General features: G+C 34.3%; 1 protein-coding gene across 5 annotated transcripts in view; it reads left to right on the plus strand.

The window, feature by feature from the left end:
- Positions 1 to 5135, plus strand: part of ARHGAP12 (Rho GTPase activating protein 12) — a 112274-nt gene extending 107139 nt beyond the window's left edge. For all 5 annotated transcript variants that reach the window (XM_016160117.2, XM_016160118.2, XM_016160120.2 and 2 more), the window contains 4 exons: positions 1302 to 1379; positions 1482 to 1616; positions 1859 to 1961; positions 2781 to 5135. In XM_016160117.2, the coding sequence (XP_016015603.2) occupies positions 1302 to 1379; positions 1482 to 1616; positions 1859 to 1961; positions 2781 to 2955 (491 nt within the window). In that variant the 3' untranslated portion in view covers positions 2956 to 5135. The remainder of the gene's footprint in view (positions 1 to 1301; positions 1380 to 1481; positions 1617 to 1858; positions 1962 to 2780) is intronic.
- Positions 5136 to 18623: the final 13488 nt, after the last annotated feature.

Consider the following 18623-nt stretch of genomic DNA (forward strand, 5'->3'; position numbering starts at 1 on the left):
AGTAGCACAATTGGTAATGTGCTTTGTTAAGTGTGCATAGCATTATAATTTAATAAATATTTGAATTTTTTAGGCTTAATTTTGTGAATTTCAAATGATTCTATTCCACATGTAAAAGAAACTGATAAACTATTGAATTATCAATTGACTTTTGTAGAACCATCATTTAGTTGCGAGCTCATATTGTCTATTACAAGCATTTAATATAAGCATCCCCTCCCTCTTGGAAAGTTCAGTCATTTTATTATAATTTTGTCCTATTTTTTAAAAATAATTTTTCAATTTTTCAGTTATAGTTGGCATACAATATTAGTTTCAGGTGTACAGCGTGGTGATTAGACATTTATATAACTTATGAACTGCTCATTCTGAGATACCTAGTACCCATCTGACACCATTAATAGTTATTACAATATTATTGACTATATTCCTTATACTATATTTTATATCTCCGTATTTTGTAACTACCAATTTGTACTTCTTAATCCTTTCCCCTTTATTACCCACTCCCCAACTTCCCTCTCACCTGGATACCATCAGATCGTTCTCTGTATCTATAAGTTTGTTTCTGTTTTGTTTATTTTGTTCTTTAGCTTTCATGTGTAAGTGAAATTGTTTGGCATTTGTCTTTATCTGACTTACTTCACTCAGCACAGTACCCAGTAGGTCCACCTGTGTTGCACAATGCAAGATTCCATTTTTTTATGGCTGAGCAATATTCCATTGTATATATGTTACCACATCTTCTTTATCCATTCATCTATTGTTGGACACCCAAGTTGCCTCCATATCTTGGCTGTTGTATATAATGCTGCAGTGAACATGTCCCTTGGAAGTATGTTTTGGGTTTCTTCAGATAAATACCCAGAAATGAGGTTACCGGGTCCTTCCTTATGACAAGCATTTTTAAGGGAGTGCTTTAATATATGCATTTACATTGTAAAATGGCATATAAAAATGGGTGGGCTGATTTATCTATTGGCTTCTTTTTGAACTTTCCCCAGGCGTTTGCAGAATTTCATCTTAAATTGTTAGTATTTCAAGTTTAATGAGATGATTTCCTTGAGATGATTCACCACCTACATGATAACCAAAATAGAATTGTTGCTGTTTATTAAACAGGATTCAGAGTGTACCTCTACCTGTATCTCCCTGCCAACCATGTAGAAAAAGCAATTTAAGGGAAAGGAGTATTTGCCCATTTGATTTAGTAGTTAGCGAATAAGAATTCTGAAACGTGAGTATCTTTAGAAAAGGCAAACAAGTACTTTAAACATATAATAATATTATTTGTCTCCTAGGTTTGGATGTTGATGGGATATATAGAGTAAGTGGCAACCTTGCAGTGATCCAGAAACTCAGATTTGCAGTAAATCATGGTAAGATGATACTTCCTATTGGTATGTGCAAATAATCACTCATAACTGTTAGAATTAGTTTAAAGTAATTTTTAAAAATTTCCTCTTCCTGACATTTTTCAGATGAGAAACTGGACTTGAATGATAGTAAATGGGAGGATATTCATGTCATCACTGGAGCACTCAAAATGTTCTTTCGAGAATTACCAGAACCTCTTTTTACTTTTAATCATTTCAATGATTTCGTGAATGCAATTAGTAAGTATGTAATTCTCCTTTATTTTTTCTAGATGTTGAAAATCCTCTGTACAAATTAAGTCACTGCTTCTGTTTTATCTTTTTAAAGTTTTTTCAAAGGATTGTTTTACTCCAGAAATTATAAATGTGACCACCAGATGTCACTATGTATTACCAAATACTAGGTTCCAAAATATGTCACAGCTTTCAGTTCATGCAAATCTCTAGTTATTGTCTTTTTTTTTTTTTTTTTTTTTTTTCAGAACAAGAACCAAGACAGCGAGTTGCTGCTGTTAAGGACCTAATCAAACAGTTGCCAAAGCCGAATCAAGATACAATGCAGATCCTTTTTAGACATCTCAAAAGGTAAGAGTCTCACCACAAAAGAGAAATAATAATTAGGGAAAAAGAAAAAAAAAAAAACCCAGTGAAAGAACTGCATAATTATGAAATGTGATATAGTACCTATGGGGCCAGGTTTCTCAGACCCAGATTCAGGTCCAGCTATGCTACTTACTGTCTTTGTAACTTGAAAAAGATAGCTCCTTTGAGCCTCAGTTCAAAGAATACATTAAATATTATATGTGAAGCAATTATATAATGCCTAGGAAGCATGAGTAGGTATTCAAAATTGTTGCTAAAGTTAATTAATCTGAACGTGAGATTGATTATTAAATGAGGACTACTAAATCACCTTCAAATAAAGCCATCATTGCTCTAGGTTACTACATAACCTCCTTAATAACTGATTTTTTTTCCACCTGAAAGAAGGATCACTGTAATACTAAAATGATCCTAATGAAAGAGATTTAAAAAAAAAAAAACATAGAATGAATAAAACTGAAAGTTTAGTCTCTGTATCTCAATGAAATTTTTTTTCCTTGTCAATCTAGTGGAGTAATCATTGTTACCTGAATTGTACCTCATATTTAAGTCTATGTCTTATTTTAGAAGCTAAGCTAAAATATCACACATTTAAGTTTATTAGCGTATGTGTGATTATACCTTCCAGCTGTGTTTATCCAGAACACAGTGTCATATGGAGTTTGAACTGAATTCTACTTGGCTAAATAGTTTATATGTACCTTAGGAAAATGAGCATCATTTCTGTTTGTAATACAATTTGAAGAATTTTCCCTCTCTATTTTTTACTTTTTCTTTTAACAATGTGTTCTTTCCCCTTAGAGTTATAGAAAATGGAGAAAAAAACCGAATGACCTATCAGAGTATAGCAATTGTTTTTGGTCCCACTCTGTTAAAGCCAGAGAAGGAAACTGGTAATATCGCAGTTCATACTGTCTACCAAAACCAGATTGTAGAATTAATTCTTCTGGAAATAAATTCTATCTTCGGACGCTGATAGACTTCTTATTGAAGACCATGGAATAGAAGATGGATTCCATCAGATTTCAAATCCTTATACTGATGTACTTTATTTTTGGACCAATCAGTGACTCTGATTTTGCACTTTTTTGAGGGTTCAGTTGGAAATGGGATTGTCAAGATGTGTGTTAGGCCCTCATATTTGCTGCTTTGTTGCAAGTTGATATAACTGTGTGATTTTGAATTAATTTTATCCCGAATGGTTGTATTTCGTACTCTGAATATCAGTACAAATCAAAACTTGCAATTACAACCAGTCATATACACTGGATAATTTGGTAAGAAAACTTCATTTTTATCAAACTGGATAATGTAGAATTTCTTCTCATGATTTGTTAGATTCATCACTTGATAGAACATTACTTACTATCAGTTATTTTGAAACATTCTTGGGCATTTTAAACAAAATGAAGTATATCCATTTTGAAACCTGTGTTATTTCTTTTTCAGAGTTTTTGCATGCAGTGCAGTCTAAGTGCTAAAGTTCCTTATAACTCACATATAATTCCTTGATGGAGGCTTGCTGTCTTTTACTGTGTTGCACAGCATCCTTATTGAATATCTCAGTTGCTTTTTTGGGCAGCACACTAATATTACTTAAAACACTGTGATGTACTGGAGTTTAATTTAGCATAGGTCAGTTCAGGGTATTTTGGGGCTGTCTATGCTACACTGATTTAGCTAACAATCCTAATTATATCTAGTGCCATACTGAGTTCTTGGTATGACCCTGTGGAAACAGACATTATTTTATGTAAATATAGGCCGAAGACTTAATGTCCTTTAGCTTTGTATATAATTGTGTTGTATAGCCTCAGAGTACATTCTAACCCTACATTTCTAATCATGATATTGGTAATCTTTTCCGTGAATATTAGGTTTCCTCCTGAAATAGGTTGTTATTTGAGAAAGTTAACTGTGTGCACTTTTAGATTTTAATTACATTTACAGGCAAACCACTGTAATGCAAATGGTACTGGAAAAATACCGAATAGACTTGCTAAATGGTAAATGCACTACAAGAGGAGCCTTTTAGATTATTTAATATGTACAGAATACATTAGAAAAATTTATTACAGAATTCTAACTGCAGTATGAATAGTGGAAACCCATATGTAAATTAGATGGATGTCAGATGGAAAATGACATTGCTAAATTTGAGAATTTCTTTTTACATTACTAATGTAGATTGATTTGTATAATAAAAACAGGGTTTGGAAGGTTTTGTTACAGAGAGCATGGTCTGTTGGAAGATTTTTTAAAATGTATTTTTCTAGATTAACTGCTGTATATGAAATTGTCTAATCTGAATAAAGAAAACTATAAGAGGTTTAGAGATTTTCCATTGGAAATGTGCATTTTGGTTTTTAATATTTTTTGTTTTTGCATTTACTGGCATAGTCTTATACCTCATTTTTTAAAAAATCAACTGAATCTAATGTTTCCTGTGGCACATATATTTTTCTCATTTCACACCATTTCTATTCTCCACCATTTCAATACCTCCTCACCCACCCTTTAGTTCTTCATCAACATTAGAAAGCGAATGATCTGTAACCAAGACTCCTTGTCATAGAATTGCGTTTATGATTTACAGTTGCCTTCCTTGGGGACAAGTGTTTTTTGTGTGATCTGTCTAAAAACCTCGCAGCTGAGTTTTTGGTAAAACTATTGTTTGTTCTTGTGATCTTGTTAAATTGATGACAAACCAAGCTACTTGATAGCTGTGGGAAAGCAGTTTGATTTTGGCAAGGAGAAAAAGCCCCCAAATGAGAATGTTTATGTTTGCCTAAAGATATCCTTAACAATACAGTATGCTTTAGGACTGGCCTACATTGTGATCATGTGCCAGGAAAACAGACTAAAATCACTGGTTTTTTCTCTCAGTAATTGTGGACATATCAGAGGTTAAAATTGTCCTGTGTTTCTTGTTTCAAAGTACATATGTGTGTATGTGAAGTCTTAAATGTTTATTAGCCTACAGCTAATCGATTTATTGTAATATTGTATGTAAAGTGAGATCAGTGTCTTGTGTTTTCATTCTTTGTGAATTAAAATTTCTCACTTGTTTTTGTAATAACAGAACCAGTAATACTTTCCTGTCTCAACAGCTTGAGTTTTAGTAGAAAATATATTAAAGGCTGAAATAAATTGTCAGTGGAATTTCATTTGCTAAATTTACTTCGGCATGTCATTAAAAAAAAGTAGTTGGACATTGAAAGAAAAAATATATTCAAATGTTATTACATTCCATTAGAAGGAAAATACTTATTTTAAATTTTATAGCAGTAAGAAATTTTACCCTTTTACTCTGGAAAAAGCTTAATTTTGAAATAGCTCTGAAAAAACGTTACCTTTTAGATAAATGCATGTCTATGGATATTTTTTCCATAAGAATAGCACAAATGAAATAATTTAGCTACACTTTAGGCTTATGCAGATGTGTTATATACACAGACACACATACATGCATGTAAATGGCTGTGTGTGTGCCATTGCTTACAGACAAATGAAAATTCATCAATGATAGTAAGGGCAGAGACCTGAAGGCTTTTATGCTATTTTAGTTTCATCCCTTGCTTTTTTGTAAGCCTGTAATATTAGACATTAGATAGCAGTGAGAAGGAAAAATGTTATTCCATAACTCTGCCAAGAAATTTTTTCCCAGCTCATGGGAGAGGCTTCTAATTAAATATTTAAAGTAAACATGTAGTTTCCCATGACACTAATTTCTCCAACATCTTTAGGCATTTAAAAAACAGAGAACCCTACCACATGTCATTTTAGTGAAAAAGAAAATAAAAATAGTCAAATGGGCATCATACTCTAACTGATATAATAAAAGTCAGATGCTTAAATATTGAATCTAAAAAGAGAATTGACAGTGGGCAGAAATTAAGATTTTATGGAGTTTACTAGTTTCTGAACTCTAGCCATCAGCTCTAATGATCCTCTTTTATAGAGAGCACTTCTCTAGTCCAAGGCCAGGGAAGGTGCTAAATAGGGACTTTAGCCTGTATGTGTAGAATCCTGTAGGTGGGACAGAGTTTTAGTTTTAGTTTTTTAAAAAAACAGCATTCTAATATAACTAATACGGTCCTATTAAATGCAACTTTAGTTTGAAACAAACAAAAAAAGGCAAAGCGTGCTACAAAACAAAATCAAGTCTTACAATAATGGTGTATTAGAATCTATTGGAAATTCACAAGCTGTAAACCCAGGCCAAGCAGAGTCAGACTTCGTATTCTAGAAAAGGAGGAGGTGCAGAATGCCTAATGAGACATTCTGTAACGACTAAAGACAGGCAGTTCTCCTGGAGAATCTCAATTAGTCTTCTCAACTGAAGTTTTGTGGACCAATGGTGGCTGTAAATATATTCAGCTGGATTGAGCTTTTACAAATTAGCCTTATGTGAATATGGCACTTAAATGAACTCTTTCATTTCCTTCATTGCTTCCCTTCTCCCACAGGAAAAAAAGAAAGGAAAGAGAAAAGCACTTTCATGGTTCTCTCATAAATAGCACTTGTAGAACAAGGTAACCGTTTAACCACAATGATGTGGATTTAAGAAAGTCTGGTTCCTCACTTTTTTTCGTCACCCCTCCCCTCCCTTTATTTTACTCCCTCTCCCAGTGTTTCCAGAAAGCGAGTTTTTGGTTAAGATTTTTAATTATTAATGCTGCTATCCAAATCTTTTCAGTAGTTCTAATAGTTGTGGCTCACACTGCAAGTAGCATTGAGACATGTTATGATGAACCTCGTAATGTTGATGAAATCCATAGTGACATCAGAATGACAAATGATGCTGTAGCAGCTCTTATCAGCAGGGCTTTTGCAGAGGGAGATACTCAAACCACTGTGACGTTGTGATGGAGTACCCAGTGGAGATTCAGCATAGCATGCAAGGCCTCCTTTCTCTTGCACGTTTTGAGAAGTTGTTTATGTTTAGGCAGGAAAAATGGGAATCTTAGACACTCGAGTAAAACTAGTGTCATTGATTGATAAACAAGACAGGACCAGTCGGGACCCTCACATTTCCAGTCCTGCGTTATGGAGGCCCAGAATGATTGTGAGTGCCAAAGACCATGTGGCCAATTAATGGCACAGGTTGATAGGCTGAAGGAAGAAATATCTCGATTAGTTATGTTATTTCTATTTAAAGTTTGTGATCAATGCAATTCTGGCACGTTCAAATAATATTTAGGGGAAAACATCGTGGGCATCTGTTTTCAAGCTAAGTTAATTTTTATGTGTCATGTTGAAACATTTTCTTTTATATATCATGTACATCTATTGTGAATACAGAGGTTGGCAGGAGATAGGTATTGCTTTCTGATGGTCTCTCCTAGTTGTAGTTGCATAGATAGTAAGCCAACATTTCTCTCCTTCCCTAGCAAATAATCAGGATTCAGTGGTTCTATTTCTACCCACTAACATTCCTGAGCAGACCATTGTGTACATTAATCTCTAGTATGGATATCTGTTTTCACCTGTGTTCTAGAACTGTGCTGTCATTACTCTAGCCAGCAACTTTGTGGCAATTTAAATTTCATTAAAATTAAAAAAAAAAAAGAATTGTCAGTCACAGTAGCCATGTTTCATATGTTGAATAGTGGCATGGAGTTATTGGTCAACACATTGCATAGGGCAGCTATAGAACATTTCCATCCTCACAGAAGATTCTGCTGGACAGTAGTGTTCTAGGAGGTTGGTTGTGAGGAATAAACAATTACAAAATGCAAAATTCTTTCAAAAAAAACATGACCTACAAAAGCCTTAAATAATATTTTCTAATTCTCTCTCATGCTTATCTCAAGCTCATGACACTAGAAGAGTTTAAAAGCAAGGTGAGAGGTACGTATTTATAACATGTCTGCCCAACTTTGAATGTTTGTCCCACTGTGGGGGCCAGAGGGTGGTAAATGTGATTGACTTTCAGTACCATTCCTCAACATGCTTGCAGTTTGGTGAAATGAGTGCGAAACTGTGGCTTAAAAATGCCTTGGTGGACGTTGTTCTCTGGGAAATTTAGGAATGTTGTATTATAACACTTCTGAGGTTTATGTCACAGTATTCTTACATCAAGGTTTTATAAATTTTCAGTTTGGTGGGAAAGATTTTCAGAAATCTTTAATTTTAGAAACTAAACAAAGAAACAATTCTTATTAGAGCTTTCCCTTGGGATCCAAGCTGCTCGACATTGTATTTACTCTTGATTTTAATAATGCCCTATGTGAAATAGTGGAGATCTTGAAGAACCTACATACAAAATTATTCTTTAAATGGGAACTGAAATCTAGCCAAAGATACAGAGAAACTGGGGGTAGTCTTCGAAGCATATCAGCAAGTCTGCACACGATTTCACCAGTTGCTTGCTAAAGTGTGGGTAGGGACATGGTATATGGATCCCATAGACTAGACGATAATTAGCATTTCATCAGAATTGTGTTAAGGGTCCCAGGCCAAATTCTTTCACAGTTGGTACTTCAATGCATAGTTGACACATATGCTCTGGTTAAAGAAGATGTTACTGATAACAATTGCTTTCTATTAATATCTTAAGATTTCTGGGTAGAGAGTATAATAGTTTGTTATTCTAATTAATCCAACCCATTGACAAAATGCTTCAGTTCAGACTTAAGCAAGTTGTAGGGTGAAGCTTTACCATTTAGTGAAACTAATAAGACCCTTCTCCCATCTTCTCATTAAGAACATTGAAACATGAAGTGCTTCTTTCTGTGTCATTTCTTCTCCTGCCTTCCCTTTATCTTCCCACCCTTCCCCGTCTCAGCTGTTGGTGTTTGCCTTAGACAGTGGCTACTCACTGAGACTGTTGGGACTTACTGAGGCCCTTGTGTCCAAGGCGGCCATGTTTTCTGGAGAAGACGGATTTAAAGAGGAATCTCAAAGGCCTCTGGGAAGCCAACATGGCTCTATTGAAAATTAAATCTTTTATAAAGGGGAATCCCATCATCTTTGGGTGCCATATTCTGACTATGAGGTTCCCTGACTTCAACCCTTTATGTGGGGAACCAGATCTGATGTTTCTGACACCTGGCTACATCTTAAGACTGCCCTCTCTGATTATGTCCCTTTTTCTTGACCAAATATTAGCCAAATTGATTGCCTGAGCATTGCCAGTAACAATGACAACTTTCTTACACCTCTTACCACTCTGCTAACTGCCAATAGCATATTCATTTGATGTTACTGGCTTCCACAAAGCCAGCATCAGACAGTATGACATTGCTATTTTAAATAATGGGTAGTACTGAAACAATTCCCACTAAATAAGAGGTTGGAAAGAGAGTTTAATATAAGCAATCTGCCAGGATCCCATTTATTCAACAAATTAAGTGAATTTGAGGTTTTAAGCATACTATACTGTTAACCTCTGGGGATACAATGGTAAGCAAAACTGCTCTTATGTTTACAGTCTTGAGATTGGTAATACGACAAATGGTATATATTTAAATCTGACCTATACCCATATTGACTAGTTGAACTCAAAATGGTCAACCTTAGTAGTTTTATTGGTGTGCCTTTCAAGTCAGCCATTAGTGTTTGGTCATGCCAGTTACTGAGATCGAGCTAAGGTTTATTGCTAACTGAGCAGCATGTGTTGAGAATGACATGGTTCTTGAGTACTTGTTAAGTTGAAGTAAAGCAGGGTTGTCAAATATAAGACATATTTATGTTTGATGAGGCATAGTTTCAATTGGATGAGGCCTGGTTTTAAACAATGGGTGGGTCATCCTGGAATTAAACAATAAAGTGTGAAGTGGGACATTCTCAGCTAAAATGTCAGAAGAATGAATTTAGCAGCATTAGTAATGGTCACACAAGTGATCCACACCATACTTCCTGTATTAAAATTAAATACATGGAAGATTCTGGGAAGATGGTGGCAACAGCATAGTTTTTCCATTTCCACATCAAAAAATAACATAAGGACATTGACAGCAAAACTAGGTAACAGGTATCCTCGCACCCTCAAAATATGAGCAGGTGGGAACAAAGCACCAAAGGCTCCAAAAGCTGCAATAACAGTATCTTTGAGAGGAACACAAAAGAAGCAATAGGGTAGCATCTGACATACCTGAGAACAGGAGAACCACAGTAATAACAACTAGAACTGCAGGGGTTGAAACACCAGCACCTAGGAATTCTCAAAACTAACTTGCCAGAGCTCCCTTCCCGGACAAGGCCTCACACTGAAGAAAAGTTGCTGAGAGTTGAATCAGAATTGGACAGGATAGGGACAGTAGACAAAAGAGATTGTCTAGATGAAAGTGGAGAAGGGCAATTAGAGCCAGGAAATCTCAGGAATCAAGCTGCCATATTTTTTTAACAACGCAAATACATAAGAATGAATCTGTGAAGTTAATGAAGCTTTCCCAAATCCTGTCTTATTCCAAAAGTTTAGGAAAATTAATTTTACATAAAAATGAGCAAAATGATAGCATTCAGGCCAAATTCCATAAAAAATTATAAGAAGAAAAGAATAAGCAGATTAATACCCCCATGGAACCTGGAAACATGCCAGAAACACATGCCAAAAACACATATTGTTACAAATAAAGTTTTAGTACAAATTTTATGATGGAAGAATGGAGAGAACATGCAAAAAATTTAATGTTTTCAACAATCTTTGTTGGCATTTTGATTGTTGTGCATGTAATAGAAAATTAAATGAATACTTCTATCACCTGAGCCCTTGAGAATCACGATTCTCATAATGAAAGAAGTCACAGCTGTAATAAATAAAATCTCTGGTCCTAAACTGAATTGGAAGTATCAGTATGAAGTAATTAGATAGTTTATGTATCTATATGTACATATGTATATGCTATTAACTGTCCACTGAAAAGACTTAGAAAAGTGACCAACCCAGGGAGCATCTCTGGCACCTAACTTTTGACCTTGAAATATAATTTCATATTAAAAAAGTTTTTAGAGATGTGGCTAATTCTAGGTTTGGGACAGGAAATGTACAAGATGACCCTGGAAGATCTTATTATAACAAATAGCAAGGAAGCTATCAAATATTACTAGCATCTTGTCAAAAGAATTTGAAGGCAACTTGAATATTCCACTGGCCAAAGATAGGATAGTGTGAGCTTCAGTTAATGAGAATGATGCAGTGAATTGAGACCCATTAATAATTTTAACCCATGAATCACAATGATATTTAATTATCTTTTTGAAAACTGATAAAGGTAAAGAAGCATTTATCCTGTCTTTTCTGTATACACTTGACCAAATGGCAGATGAGGGTAAGTAAGCATCTCTTCTATATAGAAGTATTCCAGCTAATAATTGAAAAATAAATGATATTCCACCAATTTTATACCTACATTGAGTTAAAAGTATTAAGCATCAATGGCTACTAGCGTCATAAAAAATAACTAGACCCTGCATACCTCCTGATGAAAGAACACTAGACCTCTTGTAGTCTTTGTCAAAAGCATTAAGCCTTGAATCAGAATTAGGCTCTGGATCCAGCTTCCAATTTGCAGGAAAACAGAGGACACAGAACTATCAGGAATATGAAATCAAGAAAATCCAGACTGTGAGAAACAATAGTTCTAAGGGCCTGAATTCTTCAACAAATAGCATTGTAAGGAAAAGAGATAGAGAGGGACCCTGTAATTTGCATGTCATTTTTTTTTTTCAGTTAAGATGTGGGCATCATTTAAAAACAATGACAGTCAAAACACTAGTTTTTTATTTTGTCACATTTTACTATTACCCATGTTCTTAAGGTTGTATTTTATCTGTGTGGTGGAAGTACTATATTGTGGTGTACCTTACTCATTTTTTCCCAATTGTACATTCAGTGACATCATGGTAATCTGAAGGTGGCTATTGTGGCAATATTTAGACCAAATCAAGTATTAATTTGTTAATTTGTCTAGGCTTAAGAAAGTGATGGAAAAAATATTAATACAGATTAAATTTTAAAATGTGTCTATAGCCATTACACTGTAAATAACAAAAAAATTAAGGAAATGTTCCTCCAGGATTAAAAATCTATTATCCAACTCAGTGACGAGGTCAGATACATCACTGAAAATGAGAGAAATTCTTACATATGTAATTGTTCATTTTGTCTTACTCATTAATGTAAATGAAAATGACAACCAACTTTCATGCCAGATTACACTTATTCAATTGAAATCATAGGATGGCTGCAAGAGTTTGGCAAAAATAAATTAAAACATTCTTTGAGAATAGTTTGGTTATGTGGAATTTGAAAGAGTATTATATATTTTATCATCAGTAAAATTTATAATAAACATGAATGTATATTTTGTACTAGTTCCTAAACATTTACCAGCGTATCACTGGAAATATGATAAGGTAAATGCATAATAAATGTTAATTGTTTTCATTGTTAATATTAAGTATGGCAAGAACAGAATGAAGAGTTTCTGAGAGACAATGATGTTCATAAAAAATAGAAGATTGTTTGGCAGGAAACTAAACTCATCAACATGGCTTAAATTACATTTCCAAGGCAATGACAAGAAAGCCTGAATGAATATGTAACCACTGGATTGAAAGTAGAAAGAACTCAGGTAACAGATAGAAGCAACATGGTGGCAGCATACACAGCTATCTTTACAAAAGAGCCTGTTTAGGCCCAATATTTTGCTTCAGGTATCTATGATACACAGAGTATTTAAAAAATAGGATGAACCTCATGTTTTGTGGGAAGCTAGAAATAATCTTGTAGATATTGCAGAGGCTTGTAAAACAATTTACAGAATTCATAATCATAAAATGTCATAGATCCATTCAGTTCAAGTGACATAGATTGAATAGAAAAGGCAAATTGTGTGATACCTAAATAAGACATTCATTTGTAAGTGAATACACTAATCTAATGGTTGGAAGCATGACGAAACTATAAGGAAATTCATATGATGACACCTGTTTGGAAGATTTGAGTGATGTCTGCCTAATATATAGTACACACAGAAATGGTGCATTGAATTAAGGCCTTCAGCCATCCTGGTGTCTGCTTAAAGTAGAGGCCTGGAATAGAGTCCCACCTTACTGGTGCTTTCAAAGGGGCGGGGGAGGCAGCTATGTGGATAATTTTAATAAGGAAGTGCTAATTTGTGGCCTGGAAATGATAGGACACTTGGGAGACAGTGATCCCTTAATCCTGAAGTTCATAGTAACAGGGAAAAGGAATACTGGATTTGGTCAACCACATATGGAGCAACTCCACGAAACTCAGATAAATGTCTTACGTCTTGAAACTTTAAAAATGAATAGTCCCATGAAGTGAGAGACAACGCGGTAAGAGAAGGAAACTAAATAAACAGGTAGACTTTCATAGGAAGCCTTCTGATCAACACAGATTCCAAAGGGTGAACTAAAGTTGACTATGTGGAGCATACAATCAAAATGATTGTACAACAGTATAAGTTTATAAATATATTAGAAGGTTTAAATTCCCAGTGAACTTAAAAAATACTAGTTAACAAAAAGTGCCTTTTTAGCTATATACAGATCAAAAAATACCAAAAAAAAAAAAAAGGGCTTATATCCCCAGCAAGCAGAATAATCTTCAAATAGGGAGAGTAAAATAAATAATGTAGCGATGTGATAACAGAACCAAGAAAAGCCATGAAAAGAATTGAAAAGTTTTAAATGACTCTCCAGGACCAGACCAACCACATCCTGCTTCGTGAAGAACTTGCAGATGGAATCTAAGGACAAGATGTTTTATAGACAGTAGAAAAAATATTCAGAAGTTTCAAAATGGACACATTTTTCCCAAGTTAAGAAAAACAAATTTGTCGATGAAAGGAATGCTGTAAATGCAATCCTGAATTCAGCAAAGCCTTTGATGAAATTGCACACAATGTCCTGTGGATTAAGAGAAAGAAAATTAACTTACTTTCAGAGAAATATCCAGCTGTTGAATAGTGAGAGTGTTCTTGGTAGTATAATACAAGAATATCTTTGAGTAACCTAAGATTTTGTGTTAACACTATGTTGTTAAAAAATTTTATTAACTTAAAGCATAAAAATCTTCAGCTAATACAGAACTGGGAATATTAAGCAATATGACTGATGTCATCAATATGAAAGCTTGCATTAAAGGCTTATGTTCTGACTATAGCAGATTAACTTGTATCAGATGAACCCTCCAGCTGAGACTAGAGAAACTGGATAATATTTTTTAAATCAGTGTCATTTATTGAGGTACAATTTACATACAATAGAATAACCATTTTAAGTGTCCAGTTTGATTAGTTTTGACAAATGTTTACACATTGTGTAAACCACTACTATAATCAAGACAAAAACCACTCCATCACCCCCAGAAGTTTCATGTGCCCCTTATCAGCCATCTTTTCTCCATACCTGGTCCCAAGCAACCCCTGCCTGTTAGGCTTCCTATAACTACAGACTATATTGGACTTTTCTAGAGTTTCATATAGATGTATCCATACTGCATAAACTCTTCCAACTTCTTTGACTCAGTGTAATGTTTTGTGATTCACTCAGGTGTCTGTATGTATAGTCTTTTTATTGCTGAGTATCATTCTCTTTTGTGTCTGTACTACAATTTGCTTATACATTTGTATTTCAAAGTTTATTTTGTGGAGAAAGGAAATTTACTAGGAAAAAGGCATAATGAGTAATAAAATGTGCCATATTTTGATAAGGGCATGGGTTTTGTATTTGTCAAACTTTATCAAACTATTCATTGACGATCTCCACATTTTCCTGCATGTAAATTATGCTGCAATAAAAAAGGGGAGGGAGATGTGTTTAAAAATTTTAAAAGAAGCTTATCCTCTCTGCTGGACTATCGCATCATCTAGAACATGTAACTCACAATATGTTATGTACAATGTTTGGCATTCGATAAAAAAAATAAAAATAAAAAATAAAAATAAAAACAGAATAAAGTGATAATTGACCAAAATCAGTAGAAAAAACAGACAATAGAAACAGTAATATGTAAGCTCCAAATATTGGAATCACCCTACTTTATTAGTAATCACATAGCCGTGATTACTATGTTCAAGACATTAAATGAAAAGGTTGAGAATTTCAGGAGAGAACTAGGAATTATAAGACTCAAAATTCTGGGACTGAAAAATGCAGTAACTGAAATTAAGAACTCTGTAGATAAGTTTACACATTAGACACAGATAAAGAGAGAATTGTACCAGAAGGTATGTCAAAAGAAAATATCCAGACTGAAACTTGGTGAGACAAAAAGACAGAAAGTAAAGAATTAAACATAAAGTTTACATGGGACACAGTGAAAAAATTTAACGTATGTGTAGTAGAAATTCCGAGAAAGGTGAGAGAGAATATAGCAACAGTATTATTTGAAGAGATAAGGGCTTGGAGTTTTCAAAAATAGATTGAAAATGAGCAAGCTGTAGACTGGGAAAGCCTTACAAACACAATATAAACATTTTTTAAAAATCACACTTAATAGACATCGAAGGGAAACTGCCAAAATAAAGACAAAAGAAAGAGGATATATTATCTTCATCAAATGAACAATAATAAAATTGGCTGCTGATTTCTCAACAAAGATAGTAAAATACTAAAAGTAAACTGCCATTCTGGAGTTTCTCATATATTTGGTCTTCGTCTATAGTTCCTGGTTTACAGCTCCCCAAACTTAGAATTTTCTGAGTGATAAGAGCAATGAGAGAAACTCTGTCATGATATTTGGTCTCTTGTCCTCAGTTCCTGAAATCTCTTAACTGCCATAAAGGTGAAATGGGTGTCTTATTATCCATAGCAGGCCTCCCTACCACAACTGGGTTTACGTTAATGAGGTGACTTTCGGACCACGTGGAAATTTAGGGCTGGTTGCCAGGGGACCAGCCATGTGATTGGAGGGTTGACACTTTCAGTCCCACCTCCTGATTTTCAAGGAGTGGAGAAGGGCTGGAGGTTGAATCAGTCACCAATACACAATGATTTAATCATGCCTATATATTGAAACCTCCATAAAAACCCAAAGGACAGGCTTTAGAGAGCTTTTAGAGTTGATAAACACACAGAGATACTGGGAGAGTGACATGCTCAAAAAGTGTGGAAACTCTGCGCCCCTTCCCACATCCCTTGCTTGCCCTGTGCATCTCTTCCATCTGTCTGTTCCTAGGTTTATCCTTTCATAATAAACTAATTATCTAGTAAGTAAAACATTTCTTTGAGTTCTGTGAGCTGTCCTAACAAATTAATCAAACCTAAGGGGGGGAGTCATTGGAATCTCTGATCTATAGCTGGTCTGTCAGAAGCCCAGGGGATGACCTGGCTTGGCCACCAGCATCTGAAGCAGAGTTGGGAAAAAGTCTCATAGGTCTACACCCTTAACCTGTGGGATGTGCCACTATCTCTGGATAGATAGTGTCAGAATTGAGTTGAATTGTAGGACACCTAGCTGGTGTCCAACAATTGTTTATTGGTGCTGTGGGAAAACTCCTTCCTACAAATCAGAATTGTGTCCAGTATTCCTTTAATACTCAACAATAACGTCCTTCACACAGGAAGACAATATGACAATTTTCAGAAGAATAAAAGTGGAGAGAATTTATCAGTCGTATTTTCTTGATAAATGAAATAATAAATGTAGTTCCTCAGGCAGAAGGAAAATGATCCCAGATGAAAGCATAAAGATTAAGGAAGAAACAAAAATTACTACAAAGGTAAATATGTAGTTTTGATTTGTGGGGTGAATGTGTTTGTATGCGTGCGTGTGTGTGTGTATTTAAATTGCTGTGATGATAAGACACAAGTAAATAGAGTCAAAATGTTCCGAGGTATTGACATTGTTTAGGAACTGGCAAAGGTACTAATTTATATCAGATTTAGTAAGTCAAGAGGCATGTAATCTATTGGTATACCATTAAAGAATGGTAAAAGAATATATAGCTAATAAGCTATAATAAGTCCAGTGAAATATTGAAAACCAATATATTTTTTTAAAAAGTTTAAAAAAAGGAAGAGGGAGAAAGTAATGTTGGATGAGTGCGAAAAATAGAAAACAAATAGTAAGATGATAGATCCAAACATAAAAATAATATATGAAATGTAAACAGACTAAGTGCTTTACCTAAAAGTTTATGTACTGAACAATACAAAACCAAAACTTACAAATATACCGCTTATATGAATCATGCCATAAATATGAAAATACAGAAAAGTTTAAAAGAATGGAAAAAAGATACACCATGTAAATATTAACAAAAGGAAGCTTTTGGAGTTACAAGTTAGACTTTAAGGCAAAAGAGCTTTTACGAGAGATAAAAAAGAACATTTCATGTTGATAAAAGGGCCAGATAGAAAAATCCTAAATTGTCTGCTATTTACATAGCCTCAAAATATGGAGGGCTAAAACTGACAGAACTGAAAGAAACAGACATATATATATAAGAATGGTGGAAAATTTTAACATACTTCTCTCAGTAATTAACTGATAAAACATTCTGACGAGTTATAGGCAAAGACACAAAAAGTATAAACACTATTAATAAATTTTCCCTAATATGTGTAGGACACTGCACCTAACAATATTAGAATGCATATGCATTTAAAGTGCACATGAAACATTTACCAAAGTTGACTGTGGATTCAAAATATACAGAGTATGTTCTCTGATTATCAGTATAAAAGTCATTTATGTTTGGAAATAAAGCAACACACATTTATATAACCCATAAGTCCATGAAAAAAATCAAATGAAAACTTAAAAATTTTAACTGAATGATACTGAAAATATGATAGTTCACCTCATGCAAATCAGCAAGAAACAGCAAATGAAACCCAAAGAAGTAGAGGGAAGACAATAATGAAGTTACAAGAAAAAAATTAAATAGTAAGAGCAAATAACCTACATCAAGAATAAAAAGGGGGACATCATCACAAATTCTAAAAGGTAATAAGAGGACTATTTTGGAAATATGCCAATCAATTAGAAAATTTAGGTAAAATGGACAAAACCTGGAGTATGTGTGTGTGGGGGGGGGGGGGCGGTGGGGGGGGACTTACCGAGACTGACAGAAAAGAAAGGAGAGAATCTGTTAGAGACCAAGGGCTAAACTCCCTAATATTTAAAGAGCTCTTAGAAATTAAGAAGTAAAAGACCACCACCACCAACAAAAATAAACAAGAAAGGAAGAGAATAGCAACCATGAAAGTAGCAAGAGATTCAGGCAAGCATCATCAATAGATGCTAAACTAGTAAGTGAAAGTTGAACGAGAAATGAGATACACTCTACCCTTTTTCAATCATTCTAATTTTAAGTGCTTTGTTTTCTGTACACCGTAGCCTTCAATATAGCTTTCAAATTATTATTAGTTATTATTATTATTTCTCCTTCTCCTCTTTTATATCAGCTCTAAATTTATTCTTTGTGGTAGAAGGAGTTAGGATCGACCCTAGCAAACTTCAGAAATGGCATTTTACTCCCCTTTAGGCATCAGTTTTCTTGTAATTATTATCTGTCCTCTTCCAAGAAGACACTATCTTGAAACTGAAGCTATTCTTGGATTCTTAGCTGTTCTGTTTGGTGGCTGATAAAGGAGACATAATGGTAAAATCAGAAGCTTTAAGTTACATTTGAAGTATAAGGAATCTAAAATTTTTTCAAA

This window comes from Rousettus aegyptiacus, unplaced genomic scaffold (assembly GCF_014176215.1).
Source record: "Rousettus aegyptiacus isolate mRouAeg1 unplaced genomic scaffold, mRouAeg1.p scaffold_m13_p_10, whole genome shotgun sequence".
Lineage (NCBI taxonomy): Eukaryota > Metazoa > Chordata > Mammalia > Chiroptera > Pteropodidae > Rousettus > Rousettus aegyptiacus.